Source organism: Python bivittatus, unplaced genomic scaffold (assembly GCF_059951505.1).
Source record: "Python bivittatus isolate LINGU-HERP-01145 unplaced genomic scaffold, Pbiv_v1 ctg000350_np1212, whole genome shotgun sequence".
Classification (NCBI taxonomy): Eukaryota; Metazoa; Chordata; class Lepidosauria; order Squamata; family Pythonidae; genus Python; species Python bivittatus.
The window spans coordinates 19,309,483-19,329,898 of NW_028277074.1; the positions used below are offsets into that span (position 1 = coordinate 19,309,483).

The 20,416-nt window shown below is 37.5% G+C and overlaps 1 protein-coding gene across 1 annotated transcript in view; it reads right to left on the reverse strand.

Annotated features, from left to right (window-relative positions):
- RUNX1 (RUNX family transcription factor 1) overlaps positions 1 to 20,416 on the reverse strand; it is a 98,393-nt gene that overhangs the window by 33,304 nt on the left and 44,673 nt on the right. Inside the window, exon 4 of the mRNA XM_007420181.3 lies at positions 15,092 to 15,283. Coding sequence (XP_007420243.1) covers positions 15,092 to 15,283 — 192 coding nt within the window. The remainder of the gene's footprint in view (positions 1 to 15,091; positions 15,284 to 20,416) is intronic.

The window sequence follows — 20,416 nt, forward strand, 5'->3', positions numbered from 1 at the left end:
ACCCACATACCCCACCACCACCATAAATCAGATGATGATGTGCCTGCCAACCATTGGCTCCTTCAGCAGATACTTGCAGACTGTACAGATTAGACCCTGTCTGTTTGGGTTAGTGGAAGCATTTTCCCCCTTCTGAAGATGAGAGACTAGGTGGAACAACTAGTCCGGACACATTTCTGTTGGCCCTATCTTGTCTCATTCAAACTTTTACGAGTCTCTTTTATATACAAGTATGGCAGGAAAAGTTTGAGGTCCATTACAGTAACAATCATTCATACCTGTATTCAAATTTTGGGGCTTACGTCCAACAAGAACTAATTAAACAAAAAGTTTTCAATTTATTAAGCTAGAAAGTCAGTTTGATGTAGTGGTTAAGGCACCGGGCTAGAAACTGGGAGAGCATGAGTTTAAATCCCACCTTAGGCATGAAGCCAGCTGGTGACTTTGAGTGAATCACTCTCTCACAGCCCCAGGAAAAAGGCAATGGCAAACCACTCTGAAAAATCTTGCCAAGAAAACTGCAGGGCAGTTGCCAGGAGTCAACACTAACATAAAGGCACCCCCCCCCCAAAAAAAAAGCTATACAGTAATGGCACAGATAATTGTAGCAAAATTTAGATCACTATGAAGGGACAATTCTGTATTCTAAACATTTTCTGGCTCCAGTCTAAGTCATCTGCTAACTGATTGGTCACTCTCTAGTTCAATGAGATGGATAGATAATGATCATTAACTTTATCATCCTGGAAAACAACTCCCATGGAAATAACTGGCCTTCCACATGTTGCTCTTCCCATTATTGACGTATGAATGAAAGTCCTGAATGTTTTTCCTAGTCTAACCATCTAGGACTGTTTTGTCTCTAAACTAATTCATCTGCCACATCAGGCATTAACTAAGTGGTTCAATTTGAATTAAATATGCAGATGGGCAGGAGGTGGGGTGAAGCCTGCCTGGTGGCTGATTAGCAGAGATAATAAAAATATATTATTCTGGATCACATGAAAGTTGACAAGATACAGCCCAGGCTAACCCCAAAGGAGTAATATAAGTGGTTCCAAAAAATTGAAAACAACCAAGCTCATAGGACACCCACTGAAAGATAGTCACACTGGTCTTTTGTTGTTATGTATCTCTATTGTGAAGCATTAACTTTCATTCTTTCCTTTGCAACCAAGTCCTTTCTTGCAGTTAATACTATAACAATGAAAGTTCTTTCCATTAAATAAGGAGTAGGGATTGCTCAGGGGATATTGGGGGCAGGCTGTATGAACCAAATAGAAGGTAAGACTAGATCCAAAGTGCATATGGATACTCATTCTCAGATGAACCCTCACCCCATTTTTTTCTAACATCCTTTTTATTTCTTCCAAGCAACAAGCTACAGGGAAGGTAGCTCTTATCAAAAGATAATCTCTTCAAAAGGGAATTGAAATTAACCCAAGCAGCATATGCATCCACAGGGACCAGTAATCTAAGCAGTAGAATTCACATTTATTTCCTTTCTTCTCAAGATATGAGTTTTCCAAGTTGCCTTTTTATATAATGGGCCTAACCTGTTTCTTCAGAACAGAGAAAAAAGCAGTGAGATTTGGACCATGTACAAACATGGAAATAGTTAAACATGCACATACACCTCCCAAAATTGTTTTCTTTTCTTTGAACCAAAGTTTGAGAGATTAGCCTCCACATCCTCTGAGAAATTAATCATCTTCTTCTTCTTCATCATCATCATCATCAATTCATTCAATGAATTTTAGTCTTTAGACTGAGTATTTTTTTTTTAGATTTTTTTTATCCTGCCTTTATTATTTTTATAAATAACTTAAGGCAGTGAACATACCTAATATTCCTTCCTCCTCCTATATTCCCCACAACAACAACCCTGTGAGGTGAGCTGGACTGAGAGAGTGCGACTAGCCCAAAGTCACCCAGCCAGCTTTCATGCCTAAGGCAGAACTGGAACTCAGAGTCTCCTGGTTTCTAGCCTGGTGCCTTAACCACTAGACCAAACTGGCTCTTTTTCTGATAATTCAGGTTCTTACCAAGAACCTAGGAACCATGGAAGTATTGCTGTTGGTTGTAGGAAGTTCTAAGCAAGATGGTTTTCTGAAAAGGCAGTGGTGTCAAGTCTGGTAAAATTAAAACTTCCAAATATTTGCTGAATCCCTTTGATGTGGCTTCAAGAGCTCCAATTACTATTTATATACTGTACATTGAATTTTTCTTCCAAAGTCTTTCAGTTTCAATTTGCAAATCCTGATATTTTGTTACTTTTTCATTTGTTGTTATTAGTTTGCCAAACTTAACAGGTTGTTTGTTGTCACTTTCTCTACTGAAAGAGGTTATTCATGTCCTTACCAATAGCAGAACAACATATCCACTACTGTGCCCTGCTGGTGGTTGTTTTCCTGTCACGCCACCTACAGCAGTGTTGTCCAAACTTGGCCGCTTTAAGATGAGTGGACTTCAACTCCCAGAATTCCCCAGCCAGCATGGCTGGCTGGGCAATTCTGGGAGTTGAAGTCCACTCATCTTAAAGCGGCCAAGTTTGGACAACACTGACCTACAGTGTTTTATGATTTCTGGTTGGACAGTCTTAAGCCCAGCTGCAAGTATGGTTCGATGACATGAGATTCAGGAATATACATGCATACATACATACATACATCCTACAGCATATAAGCCAAAGCAAATATATTTAGACTACATATCTAAATATATTAGACCTAATGATAAAAGTCAAAGCAAATATATTTAGATGACATATCAGAACAATGCAAGGTATTCAAACAAGTTAGCATGAATAAAGCATCCCTCTTGAAAACATTGAGGCAGCCATGTTCTCCAGAAGGTTTGGTGTGGCTTCTTTGAAGCTTTCTCAGGTCATCTCTACATGCCTGCACATGCCCAGTTGCTTTGTTGGCAGTCCTAGAAGTGTTGACTCTGCAAGCCCTTGCATGTGCAAAATAACTAGGGAAAGGCTTTGAAGCAGCCGCACTGAGCCCTGCATGAGCTGCAGCTGCCTTAGCTCTTCAAGGAGGGCATGATGCTCACACCAACATGCTTTGTGAAGTGCCCCTCTGAATGCTTTCTATAGTTCTACTATACACACAGGCACATTCTCCTTTCTTCCATTATAGGAACTCAGCTACATGGTTTCACTACAATTCCATTACACCTTTCTTTTATTATAATCAGCTTTCTAAAAAGTATTTTCAAGTTTTTTTTAAAAAAATAGCACAATTATAGATATTTTACAACAGATCTTATGACTAATTTGCAATTTAAGTTACAGAGTCAGCTTAGTCTCTAGAGGCCTCAAACCTAGTGCCAGCCCCAGACTAGCCCTAAGAGTTTTGGAGACAGGCATCAATAATACATCAGCAGATGGTAAGCTACCAGTTGACTTGTTGCATTGCTTCTCACTAATGAAGACAGAGATCCACTTGAACAAAAACATGTGCTACCAAAATCCCTCAAGCTTTGGCTTTCCGTCCACCTATTTTGAACTTCATTCAACTTTCATGTCAAGATGTTCCATTTGGGAATACTCACTATTCCTTTGACCAACTTGTCTTGACAGCTGGAAGGGCTTCACAATGCTTGTGGCGCACTGTATATCATTGTTATTAAAATCTATCATATACAAAAGCCTTCTCCACCCTTTCATCTAGAAAATATCACATCAGATCTGATCTATATTTTCCTCATACCTGATTTTTTGTGTGTGCTGCACTTGTCCAGTTTGTCTCTTATCTTCTACTCAGAACCTGCATAAAAGACTCTCTATCATAAGTACATACCTATAGGTATCACATCATGTTGCCAAAACAACACAATGTGCATCATGACATCATGGCATAAGCATCACTGTTTGTACTTTGTAAATATGTAACAGGAAGGGAAAGGGTTTGTCCCATGACATACATTTTGTCACTTGCCCCTTCCCCTCTCCCCCCAGGCACCTATGCAAATGCCTACAAGGCCACCTGGATCCTCTGTTCTGTAAGCAACAGAGGGTAGACAGTAAGAGTTCATATACATATAAAACTGTATGTTAGATTAAGCACATCTGCAACTAGCCTTTCTGCCTTCCTTTCTTCCTTTCTTCCTTTCTAACAGCAGGAAGCATCTAATATTGGATCAGGAACACAACAAGTGTAATTCCCTTCCCCCATGCCTTCTTATCCCTCCTCACAGCTAGAATTTCCAGCAGAATCTTCTACACAATTTTAGTTAGCCAGTAGAAAAATCACCAATAGAAGAATATCTCTATATGGAGCCAAGATTTGTGCAATCTTTGTGGTGGAGAGGGAGGTAAAAAGCAAACGAACAATTTTCTATACAATATGATATTTAAGTCTGTTCAAAATAAGCCTGGCATGTACTGAAATCTTTCAAACAATATTCAGAACAGCTAAATACCATCTCTGATTTATGTTTATTTATTCAATTTATATAGCCTCATATCTCACATAGGTGATATGGGTTGAAATGTGATGTTATAAAACCACAAAATAAATAAATCCTGTCATGGCACACATTATTTAATTTACAAATCATAATTGACTGCATATTATGTTGACATTCCTTGGGTCATCAGTCTTCAGTTGGTGTGCCAGCATCCATAGCTACACTACCTATCAGTATATTGCAAATTGGGACCAAAGTTTTTGCCACTGCTATAACAGAGACAGTCTATGTGTACCACACAATCCTGTACGTATCTACTCAGGATGTAAGCTGTATTGAGTCAATGAGACTTATTCTTGGATAAGTAATATAAGATTTCTTTGCCCACATTTCTGGGAAGAAAATGCAGTCCATCTACTTGAATTCATCTTCCTTTTCCCAGTCTCCAGATTATATTTCCCAATTCTCTTCAGATACATTGGCCTATAATTCCCATAATATTAGTTGAGGATAGTAGAAGCTGTAATTCTCACACATGGAATACTGTGAAGACTGTGTTTATTTAATCTATTGGTTGCAATCCAGACAGATCCTTTGGAAACATCCACAAGTGAAACCATGAAAAAGTTTGACTTTTTCATGTTTTCTTTGAGCAGCACTTCCAAAGGTTTACAAAGTATCTTGGAGATCACCATGAAGTGCAGCTAGTGGTTGCTTTTAGAAACCAAACAAGTCAAGGGCACTGCAGAGGCCACAGAGCTCATAAGATGGTTTTTTGGACTATATCCCATATAACCAAGGATATGCATGCCATTGAATGTGTCTCAAGCTAGAGTCAGTGAGTGTTTGCTTTTAAGGTAAGGCATTCTTATTTAGTGATTTTTGTTGTATTTACCATGGGAGGTAATATGAGCTCTGTTATCAAACAATGAATTGTTCTGCCAAGAAGGGGATTACAGTGAATTAAAAAAAAAAATCTATAGGGAGAAACTGGATTTGTCAGTAAAAACGATGAGAGATTTTATTTACCAGAGTTTTGCAACCTGCACCTTTAATCTTCATAACAACTGAGTTATTCATGGCCAGTGATGCTTCAAAAGCCAATAAAAAAGATTAATAGTGCTGGCACAAGATCTCAGTTCTGATGTGTCCAAACCCCTTTGAGTATGTCTGCAGTCCTCTATAAGAAATACAACATTTCAGGTTATATTTACACCACAGGTAAATTTCACATTTTTTTCTACCTTACACTGACACAACTCCAATACTATTTATTCCTCCCGAACCCCTTCCTCCAAGGAGTTCAGGGCACAGTGCAAGTCCCCCCCCGGCCCACCAGAAGTGTCACTATTTTGTCTTTACATCAATCATGTGCAGTGGGTTAGTCCAGAGATAATAGCTGGGCCAATGTTACCCTAGGAGCTTCCTGCAGGAGTACAGATTTTTGCAATGTGTTCCAAGGACATTCATTAGACCATACTTCTAACCAAGCCTGAGATGTTGTGATAAGTGGAAGGAAAATATAACCACCACTGTCTTGACTGAGGTAGGAAATGAAATGAGTGAACAAAACAAGACAGATGATTTTCTCTTTGGTCAAACTGTGGCAAACTTTGGGTTTGGAAGGGAGCAGAGAAATACCTGCTTTGTATCCTACTTTCAAGGCCACATCCTAACAGTTTCTTCAAGAAAAAGCTATGTACAATTGTGCAAGTAAGCAAGTAAAGGCAGTGGTGATTAAACATAACTTTCTGTGTTATATCTTGTATTCTGTATGTGTATATTTTAATCTGAAATGGTTATGAGAGATAACACATTGGTTAAGAAAATAAATCACATGCATTTAAGTCCTTTTTAAAGAAACAGTCTGACTAGGAGGTCTTAGACAAGCCTCCCTCTCTTAACTAAACTCCCATCCTAATTTTGTATTTTAGACTCACTAATACTATTCTAAAATGCTGGTGTAAGGATACTAAGATAACACATATATCAAGTGCTTTGAGCACTTAATTTACCATTATACTGATCATGTCATATTTGGCTAGCTTTGCAGAGCTGGCTGTTTCCTTTCCCAAGCCTTCAGGATGATTTGAGGATAAAAAGTATTAAAAATAATCTCATTTTGCTTATTATATGGTAAACATCTCTTTCTCTCAGTGGTGGGGCTATTTTTAATCCAGCTTTTTACTTGTTTGGCTAGTTTTCCTAACCTTGAGATGTCCTGCTAGGTGGCAACAAGCATAGATACTAGTCCTTTTCAGACACACTGATTATAAGATCTGATGTGGTCTACCATGAGTTTTTTTCTGATTATTTCCACGCACACAGAAATATGCCACGTGTTTTCTCCTCTACGCAGTAAATGGTTCTACATCCATAGAAAGTCAGCAAATCTGTTCCTTAGATTTGTCTCCCACCTTAATAAGGCATAATGTAGTTTATTTATGCTGTTTGTATTATCACTATATACAAACCCATCCATTGTGGTTTCTTTCTTAGATGGCTTCCTCCATCACACTATGACAGAAAACAATTAGCTAAATTGTTTTTATTATTTTCCTTGCTTTTAATGTTGTAAGCTTCTCAGAGTTGTGTGGAGTTGGGCAGCCGCTAAATTGAATAAACGAATGAACGAACAAACAAACAAACAAACAAATAAATAAATAAATAAGTGGCTAGACAAAACACATGGATCCTTGGTAGACAGACAATAAAAGAGAAACTTATCAGGTGGTGCTACAGGTAGTCTTGACATTCAGGGCTGAGCCTAAAGACCAACTGTCCCCACTGACAGTTTGGACAGTTCAGATGACCAGGAAATAGCAGGTAACAGGAACAGCATACATAGGCTAAGCATAAACTGACATGAGCAGACTGAGATCCAATGAAACTGAGACAGCATCCTTTTCTTCTTATTTCTAAAGAGAATTTTATTGTCAAGGGACACTCACCTGGTCACATACAGGGTTATGGACAGTTGTTTAATGGTCTTTACTTTAACATTATTATATCCTATAAGAAAATATTGTTACTTCAGTAATATATAGTGAGATTCAAAATAAGGTCATAAAGTTCAGACTACTTATCTAGTTTTATATTTATATTTAACAGAGCTAAATATTAATTTTGAATGGTATGCTAGGTAAAAAAGTTGATATAGCCAACTGAGTTGATTTTACTTAGTATTGGTAGGAAGAAATCTTTTAAGGTACTGTACTCTCAATTTTGGGGAACTCTTTGTGATGGGGAAAAAAAAAAATCTCTTTTTACCCTGATGCCAACAAAGTATTGTAATTTTCTCTAGCTGATACAGTGTAATAGTCTAAGAAGGAACTAGAATTCCCTGTGAAATGCATACATAGGAATATATCAGAACATCTAACAGCAAAAGTGCATGAGCAAGGCATTTTCTAATTCAATTTTCCTGAATGTGTTTCTACAGATAAAGTGTTCTTCTAACTGCAGCAAGAGACATGCTCGCTTATTCCTCTCCTCCTCCCCATTAGTTCAGGTTTAATAGCTTGTAAACATGAACAAAAATTGTTCTTTATCTTACTGCAAATACGTTGAAAGCAATAGCTGTTATTATTTGCTAGTTAAAAGGTCTGCACAATGTTTGTAGTGACAGAAAACAGCTGGAAGGAATTCTTTTTGATGATTTTATTGTTTATTAAGAAATAATAAACAATCTCTGGATGGAAGTCACTGGATAAAATCTAATGTTGCATGAATGGAGGTCTGTTCAGATCATAGGATTTTCTCCCTTTTTCTTTCCTATCTGAACCTCTCCTCATGAGTTAGCAGTTCTAACCTTCCAGAGCAAATTTTGAAGCCATTTAGAGGACTGGAATTTTTTTTTCCCATCTTGTTCCAGAGGGAAACAATTGTGCCCATGGAAGGAGACTTGTGCTTTCCAAGGAGCATGATTTTCCACAAGTATCAGGACCATGAAGCATAGCTATGACATGCTGTGCCCCAATTTCTAAAAGCAACAGATGGGAGTTGAGGGAAGGTGTTGCCAGGATGTAATCTGTACTTTTTATCTGTCATATACATCTAACAATATAAAGTGTATTTAAATAATTTGTTTTCACCTGTTTTTATGGTTTTATTTCATTTGTTTTATTTTTATATTTATTAGTTTTGAATATTGCCATAAGCAGCCAATTCTCCTGGTAGTTAACATCATAAAGACATAAAAGATGTTACAACATGAACATAAAACTCATAAAAATGTCAACCAACCACCACCAAAATACAGATAGCACCAATCCATCATTCTATAAATTCTCTCTGAAGAGTTCAGTTTTACTAAGCTGCCAGTTGGACTATCATGGAAAAGCACTGTTTCTGGCCCCAGACTCCCTTTTACAAATGGATAACTGCTACTATCTTCTCCTACAAAGAACATACTGGATGTATCAATTCTATTTGGAGGTGATAGTCCTGAAGACACCTGTGGGCCAAGCCATAAAGAGTTTTATAGGTGAAAAACAACACTTTGAACACTGTTACTCCCTAATAAGTGGGCTGCTGAATTTTGTACCAACTGCAGTTTTGAGTGGTCCTTAAAGGCAGCCTTAAATACAATGCATTAATAGCTTAAATATGTGATGATTTGGGTATGAGTAACTATTGTCAGGACTTCCTGCTCCAGGTCGGGCAACTGGTACACTAGCTAAAGCAGGGTGCCATGGCCTTCACTTGCCTATCCAGCAGTAGCCTTAAGGCCAGGGGAATTCCCAAGTAGTAAACCTGCTCCTTCAGGAGGAGTACCATGCTGTCCAAATTTAAAACCATTGTTGACAAACAACTGTTCTGAACAACAAGTAGCTTTGTCTTGTCAGCTTATTTTGTCCTATCAAGTCCAAAAAACACCCTCCAGGCATCAAGACCTCCACATTATCTCTGGCTCAACCAGAGATAATCATCAATGTAGGGATGATACCTCACCTGACCCAAGTGATGACCTTTTCCAGTGCTTTCATGTAGACATTAAAAAGTAGGGAAGAGGGGATTGAGTCCTAGGGCACTCCACAAGAAAGCACTGAATTAACTTCTCCCCCATCATTGACTGGAACTTCCTGTTCAGAAGGGAGCAAAACTATTGTAAAACAACATCTCCAATTCCCAACCCTTGCAGTTAGTCTAGAAGGATACCATAGCTGAAGGTATTAAACATTGCCAAGCCAGGCAATGGAGCAATGGTTGTCTAGTATGGTCAAAGTCAAGTCCAGGGAAGACCTCTTCAAGAAGGAATGCATAACTGCCTCCCTCAGGTTGACCAGCATCACCTTGTCCCTTAAAGATTTCCTGGACACAGGCATTTACATTGCCTCAACCAACTAAAGGAACCAGGAAGGGCATGGATCTAAGTTACAGGTGGCAAGGCTCATCTCTGAGAGTAGGCCATCCACAGGCTGAAAGGAGTTTCAGATAATATTACAAGACATAAAGAGTTAAGGCTTCAGGAAATGTGAACAACTTTATCTGAAATGTTTTGTGGGAGAAGTTCCCATAATCTGATGGCAGACCTTCCCACTCACATCACCCCCAACAGGGAGTGGGCCACACTGAACAGTGCTGCTGGACAATCTGATGATGCAATAAGGGTGGAGAACTATTAACATTTCGGTGCCATTATTGCATTGAGCTGAGTCAGATTCTCTTGTCTACCTCCACTGGTACTCCAGACATCACTTCTATTACTTCATCTCTTGAAGGTCCTTAGTAAATCAAGGAATTCCCCAAGATCATCTGACAAAAGCTGCTTGGGAGCAACATGCCAAATATCTGGGTGGTTTCCTGATTCTAGAGGTCAACAGGCACTTAGTGAGTAAACTCTACAGATTGCTAGAAAAATTCTCAAACACCATCTGGAATGCACCCAGATTTATAAGACATCTAAGGAAGCACTATTTCAGTACATAATTTTAACATGAATTGTAATCTTCCACAAGATCCTTTGGATAAAGGGAAAGCTATAAATACTTTTTAAGTAAGTAAATCCACTAATAGCAGTTGCTCATAACCACCCATAAGACATAAGAGAAAGATATAACTTGAACAGCAAACACAACTAAAAAGGAAAAAAGAAGTGGTTACTGACAAGAGGAATTAATTTACAATTTATTTTTGGAAAAAGTTAAGATTTTCTTGAATTGAACTGACTTTATGGACATGCCAATGTAGTTTTCTTGGCAACAATATGAAAGTGATTTGCCATTACCTTCTTCTGGGTTGCTTATCAACTCCCTAGTCTAACCTCCCCTGTGGGATTTCTTGTTGGTCTCTCATCTAAGGTCCAAGTCTGCTTAGTCTTTGGAGGCCAGCCATTGTTGGTTAGGCATTGTCACCAAAATATTTTACACTGAAAAGATCAGTTATGAGAAGGCTAGACTAAGTCACCTATACTCTTACAGCACTGGTATTAACCATTCCTAGCAGATCCAGACAGATTTCAAAACTAAAATATTTAAAATATCAAAGTATCAGGCTATGGTAATAATACGTTTAAAAATTCCTTGTATACTATGCCAGCATGTTCCTTCAGTTCATGGGAACTATGATAAAGATGGATGTTTTCAAGAAAAAATTATGATAGCACAGACCTTGAAAACATCTCTTAAACAAAGCTTTTTGCACCTGGAAGGAGACAAGGAAAATATTAGTGTAAACTTTCCTCTTTTTCTAATAAACCGATCAACAAATAATCTGCTTTATTCTTTTAGCAAAATGCCATTTTAATCCTTCTTGTGGAAGTACTGGCAAGCATTTTTTTAAGAGTCAACAAGCCTTACAAAAGGTTAGTTTTATCCCTTTACGTTCCTTTACGATAAAAAGGACTAGGGATTAAAATTCATTTAATGTAAGAGAAGGTAGGGAGGAGTGTTTTAATGTATTTATTCTTAAAGTCAGTCAGTAGGCCATTAGTTGAACATAATGTATTTCAGTTTAATAGGGGCACTAACTCATTTTCTCCATGTAAAAAAGTAATGTCATAAATGCTTATTAAAAAAAAAAAAGAGGTGGAACACTGGGATCATGTAATTATAAAAAATGATTTGGAGCTTAGAAAATGCCCCTCACCCTTTCTCTCTAATATGGGAGCAGTATTTATTTCTGAAATGAAAGCAAAGCATATAAGTAACTAATTTAGATTTTCTATAGCGTAAACTGTAGGCTGGATTCCGTATCACTGCCATTCAGTTGGACTTGCTGGGCTATTCCATACACAAACAAAACAAACACAGTTGGGGCATCCATGAGAGATTATTGTTATTATCTCATAATAGGTAATCTAGTGTTACATCAATAGCTCCGTGAAGTTTTCTTTATAAGGCAAATTATTATTTTCCCCATCTGAATAGCTGCTTGTAAACTAATAGATAAAAGTAAAAAAATCTATTTTGTAAGCAAGAAGATTAATTCCCTTTCTCCTCTGCGAAGGCATACGCTTTAAACTTCTAAACAGACAGATACATTTTCTCTTATATACAAAATAAACCTTATATATGGAAGTCAGTTATAGCAATATCTAGTTATTAATCTACATGAGCCTATTTTTATAACAAAACTACTTTGAAACCTAAAATCTGTTAAAAATCCAAAGTTCATTTTAATCTCTCAGCTGTTTTACACAGGCAGACCTCCAAAAGTAAGAAGTCTACTAATTATAAGAATATAAGATTAAAAACCAACAGAAACATATAAACAAAAAAATGATAAGTAAATACAATATTATGTTTCTTTCATTTAAACATGTATGTGATGCTTTGACAATGTCAAAAGAAATGGGTGTTCTCCCTGCAGTAGTGTAGTTTTCCTTTCTGTATCAAGGGATTAATCTTTTTTTCTTCTTTTTTGTAAAAAACTTGCTATTCTAATTACAGACATGTTAATCACATATGTGTTTAGTAACTTTGTAAACTATAAATTAGATATCAGGTTATTGAACATCACCTATTTAGTTTTGATTAAATTTGGAAAGAACTATTCAGGACATGAATATTTTAATTTATCTGCATTATTATGGCATGGAATTAAAGTTGGAACAAGGCTTCAGATATAACCTCCCTGCAAAATATAAGCTAGAACATGAGCTTTGTTATTAAAGGATACTTGATTTTAATCATACTACTCCATAGAGAAGTATGGGTCTCTATGTCAATGTATGGATCAAATAACATTGGTGGATCTTAACTGTCAGATAAATACAACTAAAGCTAAGATGATGCCATACTACCTCAACAAAGTGATTGTTAAATCAAGGGCAGAAAAATATCTGGTCCTCCACATATTTTGAACTATAATTCCAAGTATCCTTCATCATTAGCCATGGTGAATAGGATTGATAAGAGTGGTAGTTAGTAACAGCTGGAGTGCCACAGGTTCCTTGGGCCTTATAGTACAAAAAGATTCAAGTTGCAATCCAGATACACATTTAACAGCAATGATCTTGTATATCCTTTTGAAGCAAATTCAAATATTTCACTTACTTTTGAATTTTTGTATGCAGTAAGTGCAAATGTATTTGCCCTTTATAAATTCAAATTATTTTTTTCTGATAAAATGGAATGGCCTTAGATATATATTCTATGTGAACAAAAATAAGCAAAATATTCATTAGCATGCCTCCATTGAGGATGAACTCAACTTTGAAAACCAAAGGAAAATGCTTTGAAAGTATTCATACTTCTTCTGAAGCATTCCAAAATAAAGCAGCCCATAAACCAAAGTGTATAGCACTGAGGAAGCCTGGATGTGAATCTTCAGATCAGTCCCAGCTTACAAACAAATTCTGCTCTAAAGACAAACCCTGAAGCTTAGATAAATGCCCAATACACATAGTTCAGGTCCTCTCTGAACTCCACCCCCCAATGCAAATCTGTGGAGACCACGTTGTCTCCATTAGTTGTGCATGGGAAGATAAAAGTCTACAGTCGTGGCCTAAAATAATGCCACTGAATCATGAGGGTGAACATGAGAGAATGGGATCATGTATGCATTCAGTAAAATGTGTGTAAAACAGTATGTAAATATCTTGTTTGTCTGCTACTGACCATTCTTAACTCAATGAAATCTATGGTATGAACACTCACATATTTATTTAGAAATTTGATGATCTGTTTTTTATAAAAATGATCCCCAAAGTATTGACTGAATTAAAAAGTAACACTATTGAGCTACTATATTAAAAGTAAAAACACTGACTTCCTTTTATGTACAAATGCTCGAAACAAATATCTGATTACTGCTGGTCTTTCTAAAGCGAAACAGCCTTCTTGACAGAATTTGGAACTGCCAAGCGATAGACATGCAGAAAGTACTTCATGTTTTCCCTGCTCAATGCTCCTTAGGCCAGGACTCTCTTACTGAAAGGGCTCTTCTCTAGCAAAAGCAGTTGTCTGGGTTTTTTTTCCCTTGTACCTTACTTTGTATACCTTTTGCAATATTGTTAGATTGCAATGAAATGGGATGTCCTCGAGGGAGGGAGAACCTCACAATAATACAGAATCTTAGAAATGGAGGAAAAAAAGTAGTTCCACTAACATTTTGGTCCTGGGGATGAAAAATATAAAGAAGCAATCAATCATTTTGTGTAGCACAAAATGTTTGCAGGAGGAAGCAGCAATAGCAGCAGCAGTCCACTTGCTATGCCTTCTAAGCATCCCGGACATTTCCCTGTGTTCATCCCATTGAAAGTTCTTAATTTCTAATTTGCCTTGCTGTCCTTGATAGGATGGATAATCTTGTCCCACATCTGTAATGTTAATATAAGATCCAACCCATAGATAAATCAGCTTCTATATATAAAATCTGGGATGGGACACCATCTTGGTCTTCGTATGACATTGCAAAATGTCTTGGGCCAGTCCTACTCAACTTCTTCTGTTTTCTGAGTCAGAGTGTGGTGCCTGCTATTCTTCCCTTGACAACCACCAGACTCACCTGGTTTAACTTTTTTAGATTCATTTAATTAAATAAAAACCATATATGGGAAGTGAGGAAAGTGGTAGCCTCTGAGTCACACAGAAGACCCCAGGAGCATTCTTATTAAATAAAAATGGTATCTGCAGCCTAAAGTACCACCTGCCCAAATGAAAGGCAAAAGATGAGGTGAGGTGAGGTTTGGGGGTGGTATCACAGTGCCCCTTAAGTACCTGAAAAATTGTCCCCATACTGAAAGGCCTGAACAGAGAGAATTCAGTTTTTGTTTCCCAAATGAGCTCTTCCTACGTACAATAATCCCATTTATACAAGGAGGTATTAAATATCCCAGTTTCTATTAGAGAGGTTAGAGGAGATAATAGAGAGCAATCTTACCAGATTGGCTAAGGACAAATGTATACTTCATGGCAGAGCCATTTTGTGGAAGTGCCCATGATGAGTTCTTAACATTTTAAATGTGCCCACTGGCCCCCAACATTGGTTTCTCCTGTTATATACTTTTTGTTTTACAGATTTATGGAACTGGTTTTGGTCAGCTCTACCCTATTAATATGTAGAAGCAGTGCCCTATGATCACACATGTATGTGCCATATAAAACCAACAGAAAGGAGAATCATTCTGAAAAGCCATCCTTTGTAATGGATTGTGTAAAATGACTCCAGTAGGCAATAAGCAACTTTCTACATGAGAGGAAGTGGAGTGGGAGAAAATTCAGATGCTTACCCTGAATCTGACTCTGAGGCTGAGGATTAAAAGCAGTTGTGTGGTTCAAGGAAGCTCTTGGGTTAGGTGCAGGGGCTGGATGATGTGGGCTAACCCTTATGGCTGTGCGACGCAACTGTTCCAGTTCACTCAGGCGCTCTGAAAAGGACAAACTTCCAGGTTTTGTCTGCTCATCTAGTTTCTGACGGTGTCCTATTGCGGAAACAATGGAGGTGGGGAGAGAAAATGAGAAGTTGTCTGACTGATATACAATACCCAAGACTGCATATAATTACCCATTATTGGTCTAGGAAATCAATGCTCTATTCCATATTAGTTAGGCAGGATAGCAAGCAGTCTAACTAAAATCCTACTTATTTCAATGGAAATTAAAACTAACTTCAGCTGGATTGTACCTTCACCTCAAAGAGAAATTATGTTTATGCATACGTAACTGTACTAGTTCATATGCTACATTATAATAGGGTCTGACAAGGAATACAGCTGCCTATCATATTTATCAAGTAATAAAAGACTGTGGTTAAAGAGGAACAAGTAATAAATCTTCAACTGAAATATGACACTTTTATCTCATTCTCTCCATTAATTTCTTTAGTCTTTGCTTAGACGAAAGCAAAGTAGGAAATACAGTAATACACTTCATGGGATCCTTGCCTGTCATTGTTTTTTACTCCACCCCACTCTGTTTTACATTTATTTATCACAGCTTATCAGTCTTCCTCAGGGTAGCTGGGAGAGACTACTGTACTTCCAGGAGATAAGGCACATACAGGCTTTTTTTTTTTGAAACTCAAGAAAACATCATGGAGCTTGCTGATTCTTACATGCAACAAAACCATTGCATCTTATTCTTTTGCCCGTTAGAGTTTTAACTAAAATCTGAAAACATAAGGCTGCAAGCAATCATCTGCAAAAGCGAAGCATATCCTGTCACTCTGCTGTAGTGCTACCAGATCTGGGTTGCAAAAATCTGGACTTTCGTTAGAATTACAGAAAATTTAAACCCCATAGGGCAGTGTTGTCCAAACCTGGCCACTTTAAGTTGAGTGGACTTCAACTCCCAGAATTCCCCAGCCAGCCATGCTGGCTGGGGAATTCTGGGAGTTGAAGTCCACTCATCTTAAAGTGGCCAGGTTTGGACAACACTGCCATAGGGCCATTCTTTTACCCACTCCTAAGAAGTTTTCATGAAGATATGCAGTTAGCAAAATTGAGAAAAAATATACACTTAAAAGCATTGTCTAATAGCCGAAGTTAAATTTTACAACTTGTGCTAAAGTTCCAAATCTGAACAACTTATCTCTTCTTTGTCCTGCCAGACTCTTTGGCCCAGTCTGCTCAATTCTATAATGAGCTATCAATTATCTCTGAAATGAAAGGAAAGCAGGACATATCTAGAGCTAGAAATGATGTTAAGATCGCACCCATTAGTCTAGTCTACTTCTTTAGTGCTCTTGTAAAAGACAACAGCCCAAAGGTAAGCCTTTCTTCTGATAATTGTGTAGTTCAAATGCAAATCATCTTCTTTATTTGTAGCGTATACAGTAACACAAATCTGAATTTGAACTGAAGATTTGAGCTCTTCATATAATTACTTGAGTCCAAAATCTTTATTAATGTACAACCTGTGTGCAGATTGTCAAAAATAAAAAAAATAACTAGTGATGATTTCCAGTGCTGGATATTTTTGACAGACATCCATAACTTGATGTTGCTTGCATTTCCTAGCCTGTACATACTCTCTCCCTCTATCTCCATCTCCAATCATCTATACCACACATGGCAACCCATGGAATATATCCAGCATAGAATATACTTTTGTTAAGGTATTTTTAAAATACATAAAGCACTTCTAAGTTATGGACTACTCGGCAATTTTGTAATGTGTTTCAAAAGGGTCCTTTGTGGGTGTATGTACAAGTGTATATATATGAAATATATGTATAGGTAATTTCATGCAACAATTTGAGCAATCTCACCTAACATTTTGTGACATTTCAGTCATTAAATTATTATTATTAATAACAACAATTGTTGATAAGAAAGACAAAAAAGGCTGGATAGTGGACATTGCAATACCTGGAGACAGCAGAATAGAAGAGAAAGAACTGGAGAAAATCACAAAATATAAAGACCTGCAAATAGAAGTAGAAGAACTATGGCAAAAGAAAGCAAAGATAGTACCAATAGTAATAGGCACCTTAGGTGCAATCCCAAAATATTTGGAGCACCACTTGAAGACCATTGGCATTGACAAAATCACCATCAGTCAATTGCAAAAGGCAGCTTTACTTGGAACAGCTTACATCCTGCAATGATACCTTTAACACCATCGAACAACAACATCTGCCTATCCCAGGTCCTTGGGAAGGAGGTGGATAAAAATGCCAAATCTAGTCTAAACATCTGGCTGATTGTGTGGCCAACCATCATCATCATCATCATCATCATCATCATCATCATCATCATCATCATCGAGCCAGTTTGGTCTAGTGGTTAAGGCACAGGTTAGAAACCAGGACACCATGAGTTCTAGTCCCATCTTAGGCATGAAAGCCAGCTAGGTGACTTTGGGCCAGTCACTCTCTCTCAGCCCGCAATGTCAGGCTCGGGAGACAAGCTGGTTGGTAAACACCTGTTGCAACCAACAGATCAACATTCGATTGATCCAAAAAAGCAGACCCTGCACCAGCGGGAAAAATGCTAGGAATGATAAATAAATAAATAATAATTTATTAATTTGGGAGTTAATGGACATCACACAATGATGTTGCAGCACCTTGTTGCCTAGACTATCCTTTCAGTGCCTACTAATTTTTCTTCAGTTTGCAAGGGGTAAAGCATTCTCTCTGAGATAGTAGTCTAGATGTTCAAACAATACATATTTTTTAAAAAATAATATAAAGCAGTAAAATGTCATTTGAGCTCATTTCCTAGTGTCTACATAGACATCTCCACTTTTTTTTGACAACTGCTTTGCCATAGCCTGGTTCCAAGATCTTTTTCAACTTTCCAGTGTAATCTACAGTAAAAATAACATGAATGCAATTTACGTCAATTATGATAAACAGAATGTTCTGAAATATAGATACTTAATGAATTTTGTTTTTTAAAATAATCTGCAATTAAAAACTGCATTCCAAATAATCTTTATTAAAGCACCATTATGCTGCAATGTTGTGAGTCTCAAGATGATACCTCTGTCCAAATCCGCTCTCCTCCAAATTAGGTATTAAGTGAAAAATCAAAAATTGCTTATTCAAATTATGAAACCCAAGAGGAATTCTTGAATTTCTGTGACACATGTGTTGTAGCTGTTAAGGTACTTGAGTTCCACTTTCTCTCAGCCCAGCCTACTTATCAGGGTTGCTGTTGTGGGGATTAAATTGAAGGATAACCCCATGTAAGCTGCCTTAGGGTCCTGGGGAAAAGATGGGCTATAACAATCAAAAACAAATAGCCATGTACAAGACACTGATTCACTAAAATAAAAGTTCTGCATTGCTAAAGTAAAAGTTTAGGCCATGAGTAGGCCCTGGAAATGTCTAAAAACAGGTATTCACTTGACAGTTAAACTAATTTCAAAAATGATCTCTCTCTTCATGTACCTAAAAGTATTTACCTAAAGGAAATATTAAATCCAGCCAAATTTTAGTTATATGTTATATCACTCTATACTACTAATTGTATATCTACAAAAATAAAATAAGAGTATAAAAAGCAATCTGTTAAGACAAAACTAAAAGTTCTGTGTGAAGAAAACTGTTTCCTTTTCAGTCTTCTATCCCATTTCCAGTGTTCAGAATTTGGTCATCCTCTCTTCTTAGAGCGCTCTCAAATTCGGTACCACACACATTAAAAAAAAAAAAAAGCAGAGGACCTGTCTGATTGCATCCTCCTCCTTCCCTTAGAAACCGTCTGGAGAAATAAGATGCTAGGCAGAACTACAGTACAACTTTGCTCTACAACTCATCAAAACACGGATAACCCATTCTAGAGTTTTCCCTGCAGACTATTTGCCAAAATGCTCCATATTTTACATCAGCGAAGTAGTACAACATCAGTTCTACGTCATACGTAACAGTACCGGTTTGTTGCCAGTAAGAATTTCCACACTGCCATTTTCTTTTTCCAAACCTTGAGAAGCAGTTTGTCATCACTCTTAAGTTGAATTGCCGAGAACAAGGAGTAAAATTCACAGTTCCACTAAAGCAGCTGCAGATTCTATAGCAACAAAAATCCCCTTACATTTTTTCCACTCAGAACAACAACACCCCAGCCATTTACCCACCTACCAGTAGCCTGGGACTTTTCACGGTGGCTCCTCTGGTGCTGTGGAGAAGGGAAAAATGGGCAAGACTCTTGCTGAGTTTCACTCCTACTTGCTTTGTGTGCATTGAGTGGGAGTTCTAAAGCCACCGGGCTTTGCAGGACTGCAAGCTCAAGAGTTAAGAGGAGGGGTGCAGCCAGCTTTCTCTCCACAGAGCCACAGCATTGATAAGCAAAACAAAATAATGCAAAATGAGATGCAAAGCCTTCCTTTACAGTAGTGTCAACTATCAAGCAGCTCAGTTCTCCATCCCTGCTGATCTTGCAGCAGGAGCTGCTCTCAAACTAGTACAAACTCCCCATATAATCCCCATATAATATATATTAAACAGCAGTCATAACAGTAGCGGTAGCATCAACAAAGACTGAGGGAATACAGGAAAACACAAAGCCTTCTGTAATCTGCATACACAGGTAAACACATGAAGCAGATTCCTGCATGCAGAATGAATTCTGTGGATGCAGGCCAACTTCTCTGATGTGAAATCCTTCAATAGGCTGCTGGCAAACAGCTGTTCCTCATTATTTATTTATTTATTTGATATATACCCTGTCTTTCTACATTATGGCCACTAATGTCAATCATATGGTAGATTTATGTCTACAGCTATCCCTAGTAGTGTAGCAGAAGTACTTCTTTTCCAAACTGTCTTTGAGGAGTTAAAAACAGTTATTAACCAAACTGTGTAAAATCAACAGGCACTCTAGCAATGAAAAGCTCCTCTATTCCACTGTTTCATGCATGCCCTGAGTCATAAAAACTTTGCTTAACAAATGGGATGGTGGGAAGAAAAGTGGATTTTTCCCTTGCTTGAATATTCACCCTTACAACATGAACCAAAATAACCTTGTGATAAAACTAGTGACCTTTTATTTCTTTGAAATAAACATATTTGTATTTAAAGACTGGAGGGATTGTTTAAACAAAAAGAAAAAGAAGAGAATTCTCAATCTTTTCATGGTACAAACACTTCATTAGAGACAAGCAAGACTTCA